This window comes from Desmodus rotundus, chromosome 10 (genome assembly GCF_022682495.2).
Source record: "Desmodus rotundus isolate HL8 chromosome 10, HLdesRot8A.1, whole genome shotgun sequence".
Classification (NCBI taxonomy): Eukaryota; Metazoa; Chordata; class Mammalia; order Chiroptera; family Phyllostomidae; genus Desmodus; species Desmodus rotundus.
Window position 1 is genome coordinate 24982452 of NC_071396.1, and position 17223 is coordinate 24999674.

General features: G+C 46.6%; 1 protein-coding gene across 1 annotated transcript in view; it reads right to left on the minus strand.

Annotated features, from left to right (window-relative positions):
- GABRG3 (gamma-aminobutyric acid type A receptor subunit gamma3) overlaps positions 1 to 17223 on the minus strand; it is a 331989-nt gene that overhangs the window by 26104 nt on the left and 288662 nt on the right. Inside the window, exon 6 of the mRNA XM_024561807.3 lies at positions 7496 to 7633. Coding sequence (XP_024417575.2) covers positions 7496 to 7633 — 138 coding nt within the window. The remainder of the gene's footprint in view (positions 1 to 7495; positions 7634 to 17223) is intronic.

Below are 17223 nucleotides of genomic sequence, written 5' to 3' on the forward strand. Positions count from 1 at the left end.
GGGGAGGGGCAAGGGCACCAGGAAGGGACGACAGGGAGGGGTGGCAGGGGAGAGGTGAGGAGTTGCCCCAGTGAGTTGTGGCGAGCAGTGTGAAAATTGTGCCGTGCTCAAAACATCGCGACCCGGCGCGGGAAGATCCACCCCAGCCGGCAAACATTTCATCAATGATCTTGGGACACAGGCCCGCGTGTCCCCAAATGCCATGGTGATTAAGCCAGAAAAATGGAAATCAGACCGGAATCTGCAGGTGATGCGTTATCTTCGGGATGGACAGTAACAACCTAAGCTCCTGACCACAGGGACTCCACATTAAGAAATTAATTTCCCACTAGGCACCCCGTCTCTGGAGAGGTCTCAGACCATCAGCGGACGTGGGCTTCCTACATGCGAATCCTGCCCACGGCTCTCGGGGTTTTCACAGAAAATGGAATTGGGGAAACCACGCGCTTGTGTGGGACCACGGACCGCAGATCAAAGAACTAACTACATGAATATGCTTTGTCTCCCGCACACGTTCCAGCTCAGACGCTTGCCTTCACACCCCCGAGTGAGTGTTATCTTGTAAAGCTCAGTCAATGAAACGGTTTCCTTGTTAATTACATTTTAAATCATGCGACTATAAGCAAGCGGTGAGGCCTCTACTAAAATTTCAAAGCACATTTTCTTCCTGCTGTGTCACCTTAACGTTCCCAGGGTAATATTTCTAAGTGGACGACAAAATGCTTGCAAAGCGGAAGCTTTCTCTTTTGCACTTGTCAGCTAAACGGGTGAATGCTTTCCTCTTCCAAACATTCGTGCATCTACCAAGTACTTCCTTTGAGCTAATTACTTTGCTAGTTTCCCCGGGGACCGGAGTAGGTGAATCTGTTGGGAAACACACCCGAGCTTAATGCTGGGCCTTGACTGCGGGCTGCTCTTAGTTCATTTAATCATCTCGGGAACCTTATCTGTGAGCGGCACTGCCCGCCCCATTTTACAGGTGACAAGACCGAGTCTCCAACACAGGACCGTTCAAGATGGCAGAATCGTAAGGATGGGCCTGGGGTGTAAACTGAGGCAGGATGGCTCCGCAGGCTGTGTTCTCACCTGAGTCTCCTGCTCCAGGTGAATGAAGCTTCACCCAACCCTGGATGAGAGAAAATAAAACATCCTGCAAACCAAGAGTTAGCCACAGGAAGTGACGTGATGGTCTGCAGCCGTGATGTTCTAGAAAAGTCCCATGAAGCTCTGGCATCAGCGGCAGCACAAATGGTGACTTGCCGTGGGCCAGCCTGCCACCTTCCCGACACTCAGTCCCCCTCGGTAACCAAGATATTTGCATGTCTTAACTTTCCTCAAAGCTCAAGACAGGAGGCCAGTAAAAACCGGAAAAAAAAATGGCACATGTACAAATATCACCATCAGCCCGCACTAAGTGCTGTGATTTCTTCCGGTCCCACAGAAAGATAATTTCGACTTTAAGGAATAATTAATGAAATCTGCTTTTCAAAGACCAGGCAGAGTCAGATGTGATTTGTATCCCAGAATTTCAATGCTCTCAGCGGGTAAGCCGTTCATTCAACGCAGCCGTTTTTCCCACGTTTCCCCTCGGAATCGGATGAGGAAGATGACTCACCGTGGGCTTGAAAGATTTTTCACTCAATCTTGTGAACACAGACACTGAGGCTATTTTTTAAATTCTGACTTTCACGCCCAGACTGATTTATGCCTCAGGTAGCACTCAGACGAATATGACAAAAAGCCAGGAAGAGTTTCTTCAGAGTTCCTTCTACGGGGGCGATTTTAAACCGGCGTTTCTATTCTCATGCATGATACACATCTCACTGATGCGCTGTGGTGAAACGCCTCATCCAACGCGAGGCTACCCGCTGACTTAATGGGCTATTTAGTAAACACAGTCAGTAGGTAAAACCTCGTAATTTTCCCTCGCAGGAAGTACGCGGAGACATTAGTAGATGATAGTAGTTACAAAGACAGATGGAAGTTGGGCGCTTGTGTGCGTTAGGTCCCTTAGGTCCACAACAGCCACGTGAGGAGACAGCAGCGTCCTGGGCATCTCTGGGAGGTGGGTGCGGACGGGTCACAGAAGTGGCCAAGGTCAGGGGCAGGGCGGTCTCACTCCGCCTTGCCGACCTCTCTGCTCCCTCTGCGCCAGAAGATATTTTTAAAATTTCAGCTGGAGCGCGAATACTGACAATATATAAAACCTCATGTACAGAATATTGTTTTTGGAGTTTAGAGGATTACTCACAGAAACTGCTGAACCTAAATCTTTTTTTTTTTAATCCTCATCTGAGGATATGTTTATTGATTTGAGAGAGAGAGAGAGAGAGAGAGAGAAACATTGATCAGTTGCTTCCCATCCCCACCCTGCCTGGGAATCGAACTTGCAACCTTGTGCTCTACCAGCGATGCTCCAACCAACTGAGCCACCTAGCCAGGGCTTAAATATTGACCAAATGGCAAAAATATCATATATTCACACCCGGCTGTGGCTTTTGCCTTAGCTATGGACGAGTGACTCTTCCTCACGGTTCCTTTGAGAATGACAACTAGACTCTCTCACGGGAAGGATCTGGGGCTCCATCCCAAACAGGCGCCAGGGAGGAGCCTCTGGTGCAGTTAACTGGGCCCCCCTCTCCTGACTTGGAAGCAGGCTCAGAGCGCCCTGAGCTTGCAGGAAGCACGCCCCCTGTGGAGCGGGTTTTCTGTCTCTTGTCCCGCATCTCAAAGCTCATTGCAGAGTCTTCGACATTCAGGATAGAAAGTGCTGCCCAGGTGATTTTAGACAACGGGACTCAGGTTCACATGGGCATGATGGTGAGTAGGGAAGCCAGGAGTTAGACATCTTAAAGGTTTCATGAAAGAGAGAGAAAGCAGCGTGCTGTAGAGATCACGGAATCAAGCAATTCTCATTCTCTCTCTCTCCTTAGCTTGGGAACATCATCGTTTCACTCTTATTGTTATTGGCTATTTTGTTGGATATAGAATTTTGTTTCTTTCCACACTTGGGATTCCACTTGTCTTTTGGTGACAACATGATTTCTGGTGACCAAAGAAATCATATGTTTATGTTCATTTAGCTCCTGTGAAGGGGATGTGGCCTTTTTTCTCCAGATGCAACGTTCTGCCTTCGGTCTGCAGCGTGCAGGTGTTACTCATGCTTTGGAGTTTACACGCGTCTTTGTGTGTGTGATTCGAGTTTTCGTCTGTCCAGGATAATTCTAAGCCATTATTTTTCAGATATTGTTTCTAGCTCATTCTCTCTGGCCTATACTTGTAGGATTACATTGACACTCAATTTTTAATATTTTCTTTACCAATTACACTTAGTTAGAACTTGGTATCATATCCCACATATTTATTGCTCTCAACTTTATTACATTTTTCTCAATTTTTATTCAGTTTTTTTATAGTATCTTTGTTTTAAAGATTTTATTTATTTTATTTTTAGAGAGAGGGGAAGGGAAGGAGAAAGAGGGGGAGAGAAACATCCACGTGTGGTTGCGTCTCGCATGCTTCCAGCTGGGGAGCTGACCCGCAACCCAGGCATGTGCCCTGACTGGGAATCGAACCGGCGACCCTTTGATTGGCAGGCCTGCACTCAGTCCACTGAGCCATACCAGCCAGGGCTTTTCTTCAGTTTTGGTACTTTCTATTGTTCTGGATGATAGTTAACTGGTCATATTTTTTCCTTTAATAATTTCTTATGACATTTGTCTTTCGTGTTTGTAATGAAAATTCTGGAATTTTTTGAAATTTCCATTTTATTGTTTTTCTTTTTTATAAATTCCTGTTCCCTGGTGAAACTATCCACATTTTTATTTATCATATTTTTCTCTTTTACTCTGTTTGCTCAAAAATGTTAGTTATTTCCATACTAAAGCCTACCTTGGGTAACTCCAATGCGTCATTTTCTGTCTATTTCTATTTTTCCTTTGAGTTTTGTTCATTTGGTGATAGCGCACCCTTGTACGGACAACTGCATGAAAATTTTTATTATCCTTTAAAGGGAGTTCATCATCTTGTCTTGTGGCCAATCCATTTGGGGCTAATCACTTCAACGAGATCAGGGACTGGGGTAACTCCAGGCCGAGCTGCAGTCTGACAAGTTTTTCCTTGTCCTGGTGCGTGGCAGAGGAGGACTTCTGGTCTTTGTGGGTCCCGGAGCCGCTCCCCTGTCCCCACACCTCCGCCTGAATCACAGCAAAGCTGCACGAGTATCTATGGGATACATCATCTCTCATCGGCCTCTCTGCGCCTTTCTGCACGCCTGCATCATGACCCGAGGCTTATGTTTTCTCTCTGCACACTGGGCTTTGGAGAAATGGATGAATGAATGGCTACCATAGACATGATCTATTTAACTAAAAAGGGCTGTGAAGAATTTCAAGGACAGGCAAAGCAGACAGGGCGTGGTGCCACTTCAGGGTCTCCGATCCACCAGGCCTGGCTAACAAGTCCCGTTAACCTCGAGTTGCTGCCCGGAGGGGAATATGACCCCAGGAATGCTCTCAGTAAGAAGCTGTCAGCGCGGAGCTCCCCCAGCTAAGATAATGTTTGTGAGGCCATTCTGGGGGTCATCTATAGATGACGTCAAGCTGAGAACAGTATAAGGAAGCGTCCTGGGCAGCATGAAACCCTCCGGAATTATGTTGATCTTAACAATCTAAAAACCAATTATTTTTTTATCAGTAAAGGAACTCTCGTAGGAAACAGGTTTTGTTGTGGTGGTTTTCGTGCCCGTACTTGGAGACATTACAGCATGAGAATGCAATCATCCAATAAGAAATGCCTAAGAGAGTTCTTTTTGTTTTAAGTTTGTCACGTTGATTCTTTTGTGAACGCACATTGTCTTAATAAATCTGCTTCCTGGTTCACATCATCTGGGTTCTTTGAATAACGAACGCCTGTCTGTCTGGGAGCACCGCATGACATGGCTCATGCCCACCAGTGGCCAAAAGTGCGTGCAAAGCTTATTAATTAGTGAGCGTAGGAGTCGGGGGTTGTTTTTTTTAAAATCATCCAAAGGATGCTTTCCTTTCAAGTATAATGACACAAAACTTGTGTGAACTCGATGCCTTGCAATTTTCTTCTGGGCCACAGTATTGAGGAAACAATGAAACACCTCCGTTGGAGGAACTGATTCTTCTCCATAATAAAAACTGAAGTGAGAAATGAGACTGCAGATATCTCTGTGGCATTTGCAATTCTTCTTTCCCCGTTTCTGAATCCACAGGAGAGGCCCATGCCAATATTCAATATTTGTCCAGGAAATAGGCTTAATTCCTGAGTAGTATGCTGATTTGGGGAAGGACTATTTTTTTTTTTTTTGCATTTTTGTCTTCAACTATGACACCTCAATACTCCATATGTCTCCTAAACCTAGAAAATATTATTAGACGCAAATATAATGCCCAGAGTGATGTTTGGCAGATTAATGATGTGCAGTGGGGAAAGGGCTGAGTTTTGTGTAAGAGACAGAAGGAGGGGACAAAGGAGAGATCCTAATGACCGTTCAAGGTCATTTCCACTGGGGACCCAGGACAGAAGGCACTTGGGCTGTGGATACTGGGAGGGGGTGTGAGCACTGTGGGATCATGGGAGTTTTGGAAGCAAAGCATGAGAATCCTTTGTTGACACTTCCTCCCTCCTGTCTTCTAATTCGCATCTGATTCGTTGCAGAGAAGTGGATGTGGTTTTTTAATGTAGTTATCTCTTGAGAATATACTGTGGCTTATTTTCTAAAGAAGTCATAGTGATTTGTGAAGCAATATGAAGGAAGTTTCATGTATAAACAGGGGAAGTGAGGTAAGAGGCGCAGACCGGGGAGGCCCTTCTGTCCACACCAACACACACGCTGGGTTCGCGGAGGGACCATCTTTGCTGTGAAGGGATTTCAGGGGAACAGTCGCTTCCTGTTCACAAAGGAGGGCCCTAAACATTGCTCCTGTCTTGTGTAAAGTCGAGCATGACATAATGTCTGTTTGTTATGCTGATGCATAACCTCTCAGTTGGGGTATTAATCTCTCCAGTCTACCATGGTTTTCCAGGGAGAGTGAAAGCTCCTTGTTGCCAGTGAGGGTTTTTTTTTATTTTTTATCCTTATGCACAGACATTTTTTCATTGCTTTGAGAGAGAGAGAGAGAGAGAGAGAGAGAGAGAGAGAGAGAGAGATGCGAGAGAGCATTAATTGGTTGCCTACCATACCTGCCCTTCCGGGGGATCAAACCCACAACCCAGGCATGCGCCCTGCCTGGGAATCGAACCCACAACCCTTCAGTTGCGGGCAGTACAGGACAACGCTCCAACCAACTGAGCCACACCGGCCAGGGCCACTGAGGGTTCTTCAGACTCTTTTACCTCTGATCACTCCTAGCACAATAATCGCTGGACCCCACATCTCCCTGTGTAGTGGTCTCTCACAGCCCATTTCAGAAACTTGGCTTTGCATTTCCTCTTGTTTATGATGACTTCACCAAGAACAGCAGGAAGGGAAAAGCAGCTTGGAATTTTGGTATCTAAATGCTAGAACAACACCCCCCGTTTGGCGGCTGCCATACACCCCAGAAGCCTGCCGCTTCATTTCAACCTCCCAGGGGGCAGGATGAAATTAATGGAGGTGACTCATGCTTGGAAAAACCTCCCTGAAAACATTTCGATTTCTGGTCCTGCCACAGTGCATTTAAGGAAGTGATGGTCTTCGAGTCCTTTAGCCTGATCCGTATTTAATGGTTAAACACAGATGCCACTTCTCACCTTTGACACTGTGGCATTTAGGGGGAGGTTTGGCTCGCTAGCTTTCCAGACCTAATGGATGCATAGCTCCCTATTTTACAATCTATCCGGAACTCACGCTGCCCTTTAAATACAGTTAGCATTCATTAGCAAAATTCACATCTTCCTCTAGTCCCCAATAAAACAAATTATTCGAGCACTTTAAGTACTCATATATTATTCATATAAACACATAATAAGATCAGTGGGAAAACTGGGTATCATTCCATCGGCACCCCAAATCCTGCAGGAAGAAAACCAATGGCCAAGCAGTGGATCATAGCAATAGATTAACACCGAAAAAGAGGCAAAACCCCCGCAAAACAAAAACCAAAAAACACATTCAAATGCTTTAGGAACTGAAGTGCCGCCTTTCATCTACTTACATCTCGTACACACCCTGATCTGGGATCGAACCTGCAATCCAGGCATGTGCCCTGACCAGGAATGGAACCCGCAACCTTTTGGAGTCCAGGGTGATGCTCCAGTTAACTGAGCCACCTGGCTAGGGCTTAAAAAGTATTTTCACTTTTGAATCAGTTGCTTTGTCTCAAATACCACTTAGGGATTGTGATTGCCCGGATACAATTAGTGAAAACACACCCATGAAGGAATCCTACATGAAAGCTATGACTATGTGATAGCCTTAGACCTTGGGGAGGAAAATTGTCAGCTTTTTTTTTTTTTGAGAGCTACACTTTTCTCTGTGCGTTCCTACCTGCGGATGTCGTCACGATTTCCGTGGTGTTTCTGAGGCCCATGAAGTCAAACTGATAAAGCCGCCAGGATTTCTGGTTCGCTGTCTCGACTGAGTTTTTCCTCCATCTATAAATCATTTCTTCTTTGGGGTAGCCATCTAAAAACACAGAACAGATATTAACACGTGAAGACGTAACTTCACACAACATTAAAGTCAAAATGATAACGCTGATCACTTAGCAGGAGTTACAGCCTGAGGCCCTATTTGGTCTCTGAATTTTCCTGGGACATACAGAAATTCCAAACATGAATGGGGCCCGGGCGACCCAATGGCAGGGGGCTTCGGGGAGTGCTGCTGAAGACCATCGGGGTGCGCAAAGGGTTCACAGCCACAGGGCTGGCCGGCATCTGTGTGGACGCAGCGCACAGGGTGGCCACTGTAGTGATGTCTTTCCTCTTGGAGCGGCAGGGCTGTGGTGACCTCCCAGAGTCTGTGGAGGCTGTGGCCAGAGTCTCTGGAGTGCACAGATGCTGTGACCCGACCTCCCAGACCACAGCCGCTGCTCCCTCCACTCCTCCCCGGAATCGGACCAGCCCAGGCTCGGAAAAGACAGAGGTAAGGAGGCCATCGCTCCACGAGTCAAGAGGTCAGCTGACTTTTGGTTCTGTCTGGACATTCGTCTTCCGGTCTGGTCAATGAACTTGGCCTTTTCCAGAGCCCATTTCTCACATTGGGTATTATTACCCCAGGAAGCAAGATGCCCTTTGCATTTCTGTCGAAGTCATCCTTCCTGAGAACACGCTTTTCCAAAAAGTGACTATGATTATTTTCTGGTTTTATTTTCATATTTAATGTGTTAGTCATCCTGAAATTACTTTGGCCAGGATTTTGCTACTTCTGTGCCAGTTCTCTGTGTGAGTGTGTGTAACTATGTCTGCATGTGTGGTATTATTATTATTAATTTTTAATAATAAATTAATTTTTAATAATAAGGATATGTTTAGAGAGAGGAAGTCGGGGGGAGAGAGATTGACGTAAAAGAGAAATATCGATTGTTGTCTCCCATGAGTGCCCCGACCAGGGATCAAACCCACAACCTTTTTGGTGTATGGGACGATGCTCCAACCAACTGAGCCACGGGGCTGGGCTGCATGAGTGATATTAAATACTACCTGATGTTGTTCTCTGTCTTCTCTTCCGGGACTCCCATGATGTGAATGCTGGTATGCTTGATTTTCCCAGAGGGTCCTCCTACTATCTTGCTTTTTTGGATTCTTTTTTATGTATTTATGTTTTTGCTGATGTGCTCGAGCGTCTTCTGCTTCCTTATCTTCCAAATCTCTGATTCAATCCTCTATTTTGTCGGCTCCTGATCCCCTGGAATGTACTCTTCATTTCAGTGAATGCATTCTTTATTTATGGACTATTTTTTAAAATGCATTCTATCTCAATGTGTGTGTTTCCTACCTCTGTGGAAGTGCCAAGTTCATCTACTCTTCCCTTAAGTTCATCGGGCATCCTTATAACCAGTGTTTTGAAGTCTGTATCTGGTAGATTGCTTATCCCCATTTCTTTTAGTTCTTTTTCTGGGGTTTTGTTCTGCTCTTTCATTTGGGCCAGGTTTCTTCCTGTCCTTGTTCTGGCTGCCTCCCTGTGTTTGTTTCTGTGTATTAGGTAGAGCTGCTATGATTCCCTGTCTCAGTAGAGTGGCCTGATGTAGTGGCCTGATGGGGGTGGCCCTGCATGTGCTGTGGGGTCCAGGGGCACAGCCTCCCTATTCACCCAGGCTGGGCCCTCCAGGCACACCTGTCCACATGGGGCTGTGCCCACCTGCCTGCTGTAGTTGAGCCTTGACTGCTATTGACACGTCAGTGGGAGGGATTTACCACCAGGTCAATCAGCTGTGAGGCCTGGCTGCGACCCAGGGGAGGACCAGCTGCACTTGCTTCAGCAGAGCTCTGGTTCCCACCAAGTCTACTCCTTGAGTGTGTCCCGTGTGGAGGAGGTTGGGTGGTACTTTGTTGGTGCAGGTGCACTGGCTCTGGGGCCTGCTGGGAAGGGCAGGCCAAGGTCAGCTACTACCTGTGTTCTATCGGGAGCCACATGGCATGAACCACAAGTCACCTGCAGATGGTGGCTGCTTGTACAGGGCTTGGAGGTGCCCAGGAGAGGCCAAGCTGAGAATCAAGTCTGGCTGTCACTAATGGCGGGCTTGGGGCCACTTAGCAAGAGGTATGGGCCCCACTGAGGCCAGACTGAGAGATTTTAGTAAAGTCCAAAACATGAGTCAAGACGGGTCATTTGTATGGAAAAGCCGCTGGAAACAGCTTGGGTGGGTTCGCAAGCTAGTTGGGGCAGGGTCTCAGGGACTCACCAGGGCAGGGCACACAGTGGGAGCCAGGTTGATGGAGTCTCAGATATGGACCCCCCGCTACTGGCTCTGTTGGGGGAAGGCCCAGAAAAGGAACAGTGGCCTCTGCTAGCTCTTCTATGCAGGAGAAAGCTGCCCCTAGAGCTCTTGCTTCAATGCCAGGCAACTCAGGTCCTCCCGATATGTCCCTGCTGCCCCAGCGCTGGAGCTCAGAACTAGTGAGCCCGAGTAAGTCCATGTGCTGGCCCTTTAAGAGGAACTTAAACTCCAGAAGCCTTTGTCTCACCCACAATCATGCTAGTTTTCAGCCAGAACTTGGGGGTCTTCTTTTCTTAGCACTGGAACCCTGGGTGGGGGGACCTGGTGTGGGGCCATGACACCCTCTGCCCTGGTCCTTAGGGGGGGACCCCCACAGCCGAGATATCTCTGTTGATTTTTATCCACCACACGTGGGTGTGGGGCCGGCCAGTTCCCTGTCCCTGCCCTTCCTGCCAGTCTTCTTCTTTCTATCCCCAGTTGCCAGACTTCTGTTCAGCTAGATTTCAGGCGGTTCTGAATGGTGGTTGTTCCGTAGTTCAGATGTAATTTTGCTGTGGTTGCGGGAAGATTCGAGAGCAGCATTTACTCACACCGCCATCTTGACCAGAACCCTCAAGAAATTTCATTTTTAACCATCAATTGTTTCCCATACATCGTGAGATCCCACCTAATAGGTTAAATGACTCGTTTGGGCATATTTACTACAGTATCCTGGAGAAACCACCATTTTAGCCATAATCCCACAGTTCTTTGGAAAACGAATCTGAGAAATTGCATTTATGTCTCATCTGACCTGTTTTAGCCGCCGCTAGTGAAAGCACGAACATCACTTATTTTTAAACAATGACAGGAGGCATGGAAAATAAGAAGAGTAAAAACTGAACACTCGGCTCGTTATGTTGAATAGTTCAGATATTAAGTAAAATATAAACGATGGGTGGAACAGACATTTATAACTCCGGTGGCCAGTGAGGTTCACCATGGACTTCCAAACAACAGTATTTTACAATCAGATAACGTTTTCCTCTGGGAAACATCTCAGTCTGCAGGTTCTAATGCTCTAAGGCAGAATATTTTTCTTCTTTTTCCTAGTGTCAAGTTTTCCTTCGACGCAATTTAGGTCCTACAGAAGAAAAATAGGCCGAGTGGACAGACAGGGGATTCTATGAAGCCTTTGGCAATCAGATACTGTCAGTGTTATTTAAACAAAGCTAGACAACAAAAAAACAAAGTGGGGCCGCCTAATTATTTTTATGTGGTAAGCATAACGGTGATGTACAAGCTAATAACGAAGGCACAAGCAAAGTAAACATCTCTTACAGATATTGATGCCAAGCCTCACATCAGCTCCTAGTTAATGAAATCGATCAGCATGATATTTTCATACATTAGGGTCCAATGAGATTTATAGGATGAAGGAGTGGAAGTTCATGAATATAATCCATTATATGCTCACTCCATAGAAAGCAAAACTATCTCATAAAATCCAGCAATACATCTGTGTTAAAAACATTCAATAAATTAGAAATTAAAGAATCTTTCTTACAGATAGTGTGTGTTTCCCTAAAAGCCAGTAACTCAATTAATGGGAAAACATTAGAGGTTTTATTTGCCTTTGAAAATTTGAAACACGTCCACGCCCATTACCTCCAGTATTATTTATCATTATATTGGGTACGTTAGCCAATATGCTTCTAGAAAAATAAATACATAAACACCTAGAGGCACACAAATGAGGAAGAAAGATATGTTTTTTGCATGTAGAAGACACAAAGGAATCAGTGAAAAAACGAATACAGCTTTATTTTATATTTTATTTTATTAGCATTTTTAATCCTCACCTCAGGATATATTTTTTTATTGATTTGAGAGAGAAGGAGAAGTGAGAGAGAGAGAGACAGAAAGAGAGAGACAGAAACATTGATCTGTTACCTCCTATATGCACCCCAACCTAGGATCAAACCCGCAACTTAGGACGTGCCCTGACCAGGAATCGAACCCTTGACCTTCGGTGCGTGGGACAACAGCCCAACTCACTGAGCCACCTGGCCAGGGCACAATATTATTTTGTAATTATCACAAAATACCCAGCACAAACTTAACAAAAAGGCTCAGATCCTAAAAGAGGAGGTTCATAAATCATGGCTGAGCCCAAAGTAAACCGAATGAGTGGAGACAAATGACATATTCTCGCACAGGGAGGCTCACCCGCAGAGAGGTGCTGATTTTACCCGAGTTCAATGCAGACATTCAAGCGATCTCTGTCAGGCGAGCCCTAAATCACTTTTGTTTCCCAAGTTGACTGTAAATTTTACTTGGTAGAAGAATGAAGTGAGAAGGACCAGGAGAAGTGCAATGAGCCGGCATAGTTTTTCTTAGATTATTAAATAGGAAAACTGCATTAAGCACCACTTTGCATCAATGTATGACTGATCGAGGGAATGGAGTAGGTGCAGATTTTCTTGGAATTAGTACAGGTATGATGAAGGCAGCCACTCAAATTAGCCAAAGGAGGAAGGAGTGTGGTTTGTGAATGCCATATGAGAAAAAGATAAATTTAGACCCACTCCTCTACCTAACGGCAGAACACTTTCCAAATGAGTCAGAGCTGTAAATGCAAAGGGAAAGAGAGAAACATGCATAAATTCTGTCATAACTTTGGATTTGGGGAAACTTTCTTAACAGTCAAAAGCTGGAAGGAATAACACATACACACACACAGACACAACACCTTTCTAAAATTGGCAACACAGAACATAATTTTAAAATCAACATGAAAAGCTCTGGCTGGTGTGGCTCAGTGGGTTGAGTGCCGGCCCGCGAACCAAAGGGTCGCCAGTTGGGTTCCCAGTCAGGACACGTGCCTGTGTTGTGGGCCAGGTGCCCAGCAGGGGGCGCTCGAGAGGCAACCTTCCCTTGATGTTTCTCTCCCTTCTTCTCCCTCCCTTCCCCTTTGTCTAAAAATAAATAAATAAAATCTTTTTAAAAAACCAACATGACAAAAATATTTGATATGGGAAGTAAAGATAACAAATGACAAATTGGGGGAAATGTAATTAATATATCAGAGAAAAAGGGCTAATTACACTAGTTAAGAACGACTTATGGAAATGAGAAAAAGAAGTTCACTTGTAAAAACTATGACTAAACAGTTAATACCACAAATGAACCACAAATTGATAAAAAGGCACCAAGCCTCACTCCTAAGAGAAAGGACTATAAGACGCTAGACATAAAAAAATTCTACTCGAATTTGAGAAAGGCAAATAAGCATTTTTTTTCCCCTGCTTGACCTGTATGGACTAAATTTTAGGGTAAATACAGATCGGTTCGGGCACATTCTTTTTTTACAGACAAACCACAGTTCACAAATGCAGGAAGGATGACGTAATTAAAATAAGACGCTGCAGCCTCAGATGACCCTGGAGCCTGACTTTGCCCTGAAACAGGACAAGCCGACAGTAGGTTCCTCTTGTCGTAATGTGACCAGAGCCACGCAGGACTGCCTGCCCATGAAGGGCCCCTGTCAGGAGCTCACCGAGGCCTGTGTGCTCACCACCCATTTGCAGGAAATGCGGGCAACACTTGATTCCGTGAGAGAATAATCAGCCAAATGGAGGATTTGCGAAACTCGCCAGGCAAGACGGCCTCGCTTCTGCCCGAATAAACAAGAGGGACATTTAACTGATTCAAAGAGACTTGAGAGGAATATCAACCTAACGCGATGTGTAGACTTTGATCAACAGTGATATGAACAAGCCAAGTGTAAAAAACGACAGCTGGGGACGCTGGCCGTGGGTTGAATATTTTATGCCCCTGGAGGATCAATGTGAATTCTGGGCAATAATGACATTGGAGCAACCGAGTTGCATGTCTGTGCCAGGCACCCAGTGAGGCGACTGTAGGAGAAGCCACATGACGTGTAGCATTTGCTCTGCGGGACCCTCTAACAAGTACGGCAGGAGATCCGTGAAGCAAACACAGCCAAAAGTTGATGTGGGTACCTGGCACGTGGGGTTTTCTTGCATGCTTCGACCTATAAAAAAATAAAAAGGCTTTGAAAATGTTCCCACAGTTCTCAAACAAAAGCCTTTACTTAGCCAATGTGATAGCTGTTATGAAACCCAAGGGGATTTATGAAAATGAAAGATGGAGAGTGTGGCTGGCCGGATAGCTCAGTTGGTTAGAATGTCTTCTCCACGTGCCACGGTTGCGGGTTCAAACCCCGGCAGGGCATATACAAGAATCAACCAATGAATGGGTCAATAAGTGGAACAACAAATTGTGTGTGTGTCTCTCTCAAATCAATACTTTTCTTTTTTTAAAGGAAACGTGGATGGGAATGCCACATCCTAACAGTGAGGTGGTGGTACCAAAGATTACACACTCTGGCTACCCACCCTCCCCCCAACGCACACACCAAATTCTTATGTAGGAGCCCTGGCACCCAACTATTGGCATCTGGAGTCTGGAGGTGGGGCCTCTGGGAGGTGAGCAGGTTAGGAGGCTGGAGCCCTCATTATAGAATCAGTGCCCTGAAGAGAAGAGACAAGAAAGTGACAATCTCTCTCCACCAGGAGAGGGCGCAGCGAGGAGGTGAAAGGAGGGAGCAAGAAGGAAGCCCTCGCCAGACACGGAACCCGCCGGCACCTCGGTCTTGGACTTGGACTTGTAGCCACCACAACTGTGAGAAGTCAGTTTCGCTGTTTTGGCCCCTCAGCCAACGGTATTTCATTATAGCAGCCCCAACACTGACTAAGACATTCTATAACGCGCTCAGCGGTGTTCCGGCCACGGCGACTGTCGAGTTCGTGTTAATCGTAGCTTTGATTTTGGTACCCAAACAATATGAAACACTGCAATGAAAAGGTCTTCCCTCTGTGGGCAGGGCTGTCTGGACGGCCCTCCCTTATGGGCTCCCAGGCCTTGGCTGCTAAATGTGGGAGTGGGAGGGAGTGGCTGCCGAGTAACAGTGGTGCCACCTATTCGGTGTGACTCTGGGGACCCTCTTCTGCACGCTGCTCTGAGTCCTTCTCTCTGAACTTTTAGCTCGGAGCCTGACAGACCGAGGGCGGCAGGCTTGGTGTAGAAGAATCACACTGCACAGCCTCCTGTCCAGAGAAAAGCGATGTTTGTTTTGAATTATGAGCGTTAGGTGGTGGCTTCCTTGTCTAGTGCGTTTGACCTGCTTTGAGAAGGAGGAAGAGACGTGTAGAAGGAAGAGAACAGCATGGCTTTTGTGGATGCATAATGAAGCTGCATGTTTGTGCGTGTGCATATGTGTACACCTGTGTGCATGCACGTGCAAACACACCTGCACACGCACACACATTCACACATATATGCACATACGTGTGTGGATGCACGTGGGTGCACATGTGTTTGCATGTATGCATGTGTATATGCATTGTGTGTGTATGTTTGGGGAGTGTGCGTGTGCGAAGTTCCAAGACTCCTGAAGCTCCATCTCCTCGCTAGTTATAAAAATCATGCTATTCACAAAGAATGATCCATTCATACATTTGAAATGAGCACATAGCTTTGTACACTTTTAATAACCAGCAGAGTTTTTAAAATTTAAAAACAAACATTTAAAAGAGTGTTGGCACCGAATGGAAAAAATCTGTGCAACTCCTGCCTCTGGTATGAGACTTCCGCCCAGACTCTGTGAGAAGGAACTTTGACGTCTCAACCACACAGAGACAATAATCCAAGGAAAAATGGGCAAAGCATTCAAACAGATGTTTTTCTTTTTTTAAAAGATTTTATTTATTTATTTTTAGAAAGAAGGGAAGGGAGAGAAACAGCAATGTGTGGTTGCCTCTCGTGCACCCCCTGCTGGGGACCCAGACTGCAACCCAAGCATGTGCCCTGACTGGGAATTGAACCAGTGACCCTTTGCTTCGCAGGCCCACACTCAATCCACTGAGCTACACCAGCCAGGCCTGAACAGATGTTTTTCATCTACACATGGCTAAGCAGAGCAGGAGAGGATGCTCAGCATCGTTACTCATGGGCACATACTCATACAACTGAAATGAGACAGCGCTGCACACCCGCCGGGATGGCTGGAATAAAACGAAGAAACACAGCGAGAGTTTGAGAGGCTATGGGAAGAACCTCATCGACTGTTCACGGGAGAGCAGCATGGGACAGCCACGTCGGAGAGCGGTTTGGGACTTCCCGGAATGACCAGCACATACCCCGGGTATGTATGCGGAGAATGCAGGGAACACGTTCACACCAAAACTCGAACACAGGGCTCACAGCTGCAACAGTCGCCAGGGGAGGACTAAGACAACACCCCCCTCCCCCCAACTGTCGATACCTCATCATGCTCGTTGTGACTTGTTTTCCAGTTTCTCCTTGTGGGGGATGACACCCCGGGTTTGACAGAACTCTGAAAGGGTCTTCCCTTCCTCTTGGAAAGCTCACACATTGTGCCATGTGACAGGAAGCTGTCTGTGGCCCACAGGCCACATGCCCTCACACTGGTATTTTAGGGACTGCAGCAGAGATGAGGGGGTGGGACTCCTCGGGCAGGAGGAGAGCAAGCCAAGATGGTGTTTCCCCCCCTACCCCCAGCCCCGGTGTGGCTCAGTGGGTTGGGCGTCCTTCCACAAACTGAAAGGTCACCAGTTTGATTCCCAGTCAGGGAACATGCCTGGGTTGTGGGCCAGGTCCCCAGTAGGGGGCGCGTGAGAGGCAACCGCACATTGATGTCTCTCTCCTTGTCTTCTCCCTTGCTTCCCCTCTGTGTAAGAATAAATAAATAAGATCTTAAAAAAAAAAAAGCTACTACTGTGCGGGACCCTGACGCTGAAGGCTCCTTTGTCCCACGAGGCGAACAGCATTTTCTCCAAGAGAACAGTCCTCGCTTTCACGGGTTCACATTGAGAACGGCCGTGCCATATTGCAGTAAAACCTGTGCACACAGGGAAGGCGAGCGCCTCGGGTGGGAAGCGACTGAGCGGTGACCAGCGACGCCAACATGGAGATGAGGAGGACGGGGTCTTGGGACCCGAGCGTTGGACAGGAACACGCTAGAGACATGGCAGTCAAAGCGGACGAGGTCCCAGGCAGGTGACACTTGCCACTTCTCCATGGACAGCTGCGGTCTCATGCCTGCTGCCATAAAAACCGAGAGGTTCCCCGCGAGGCTGTGGGCACCTACACCCCCACCGGCGTGCAGGCTGCTGTACATTCCATGCAAAATTTAGCTCATGTGGAAATGACCTCTGGGACAGGGAAATCCCTTATTATCTCTTAGAGGTGGAACCTAACAAAACAAACAAAAAGCGAAGCTCAGAGATGCAGAGGTGGCTGCCAGAGCTGG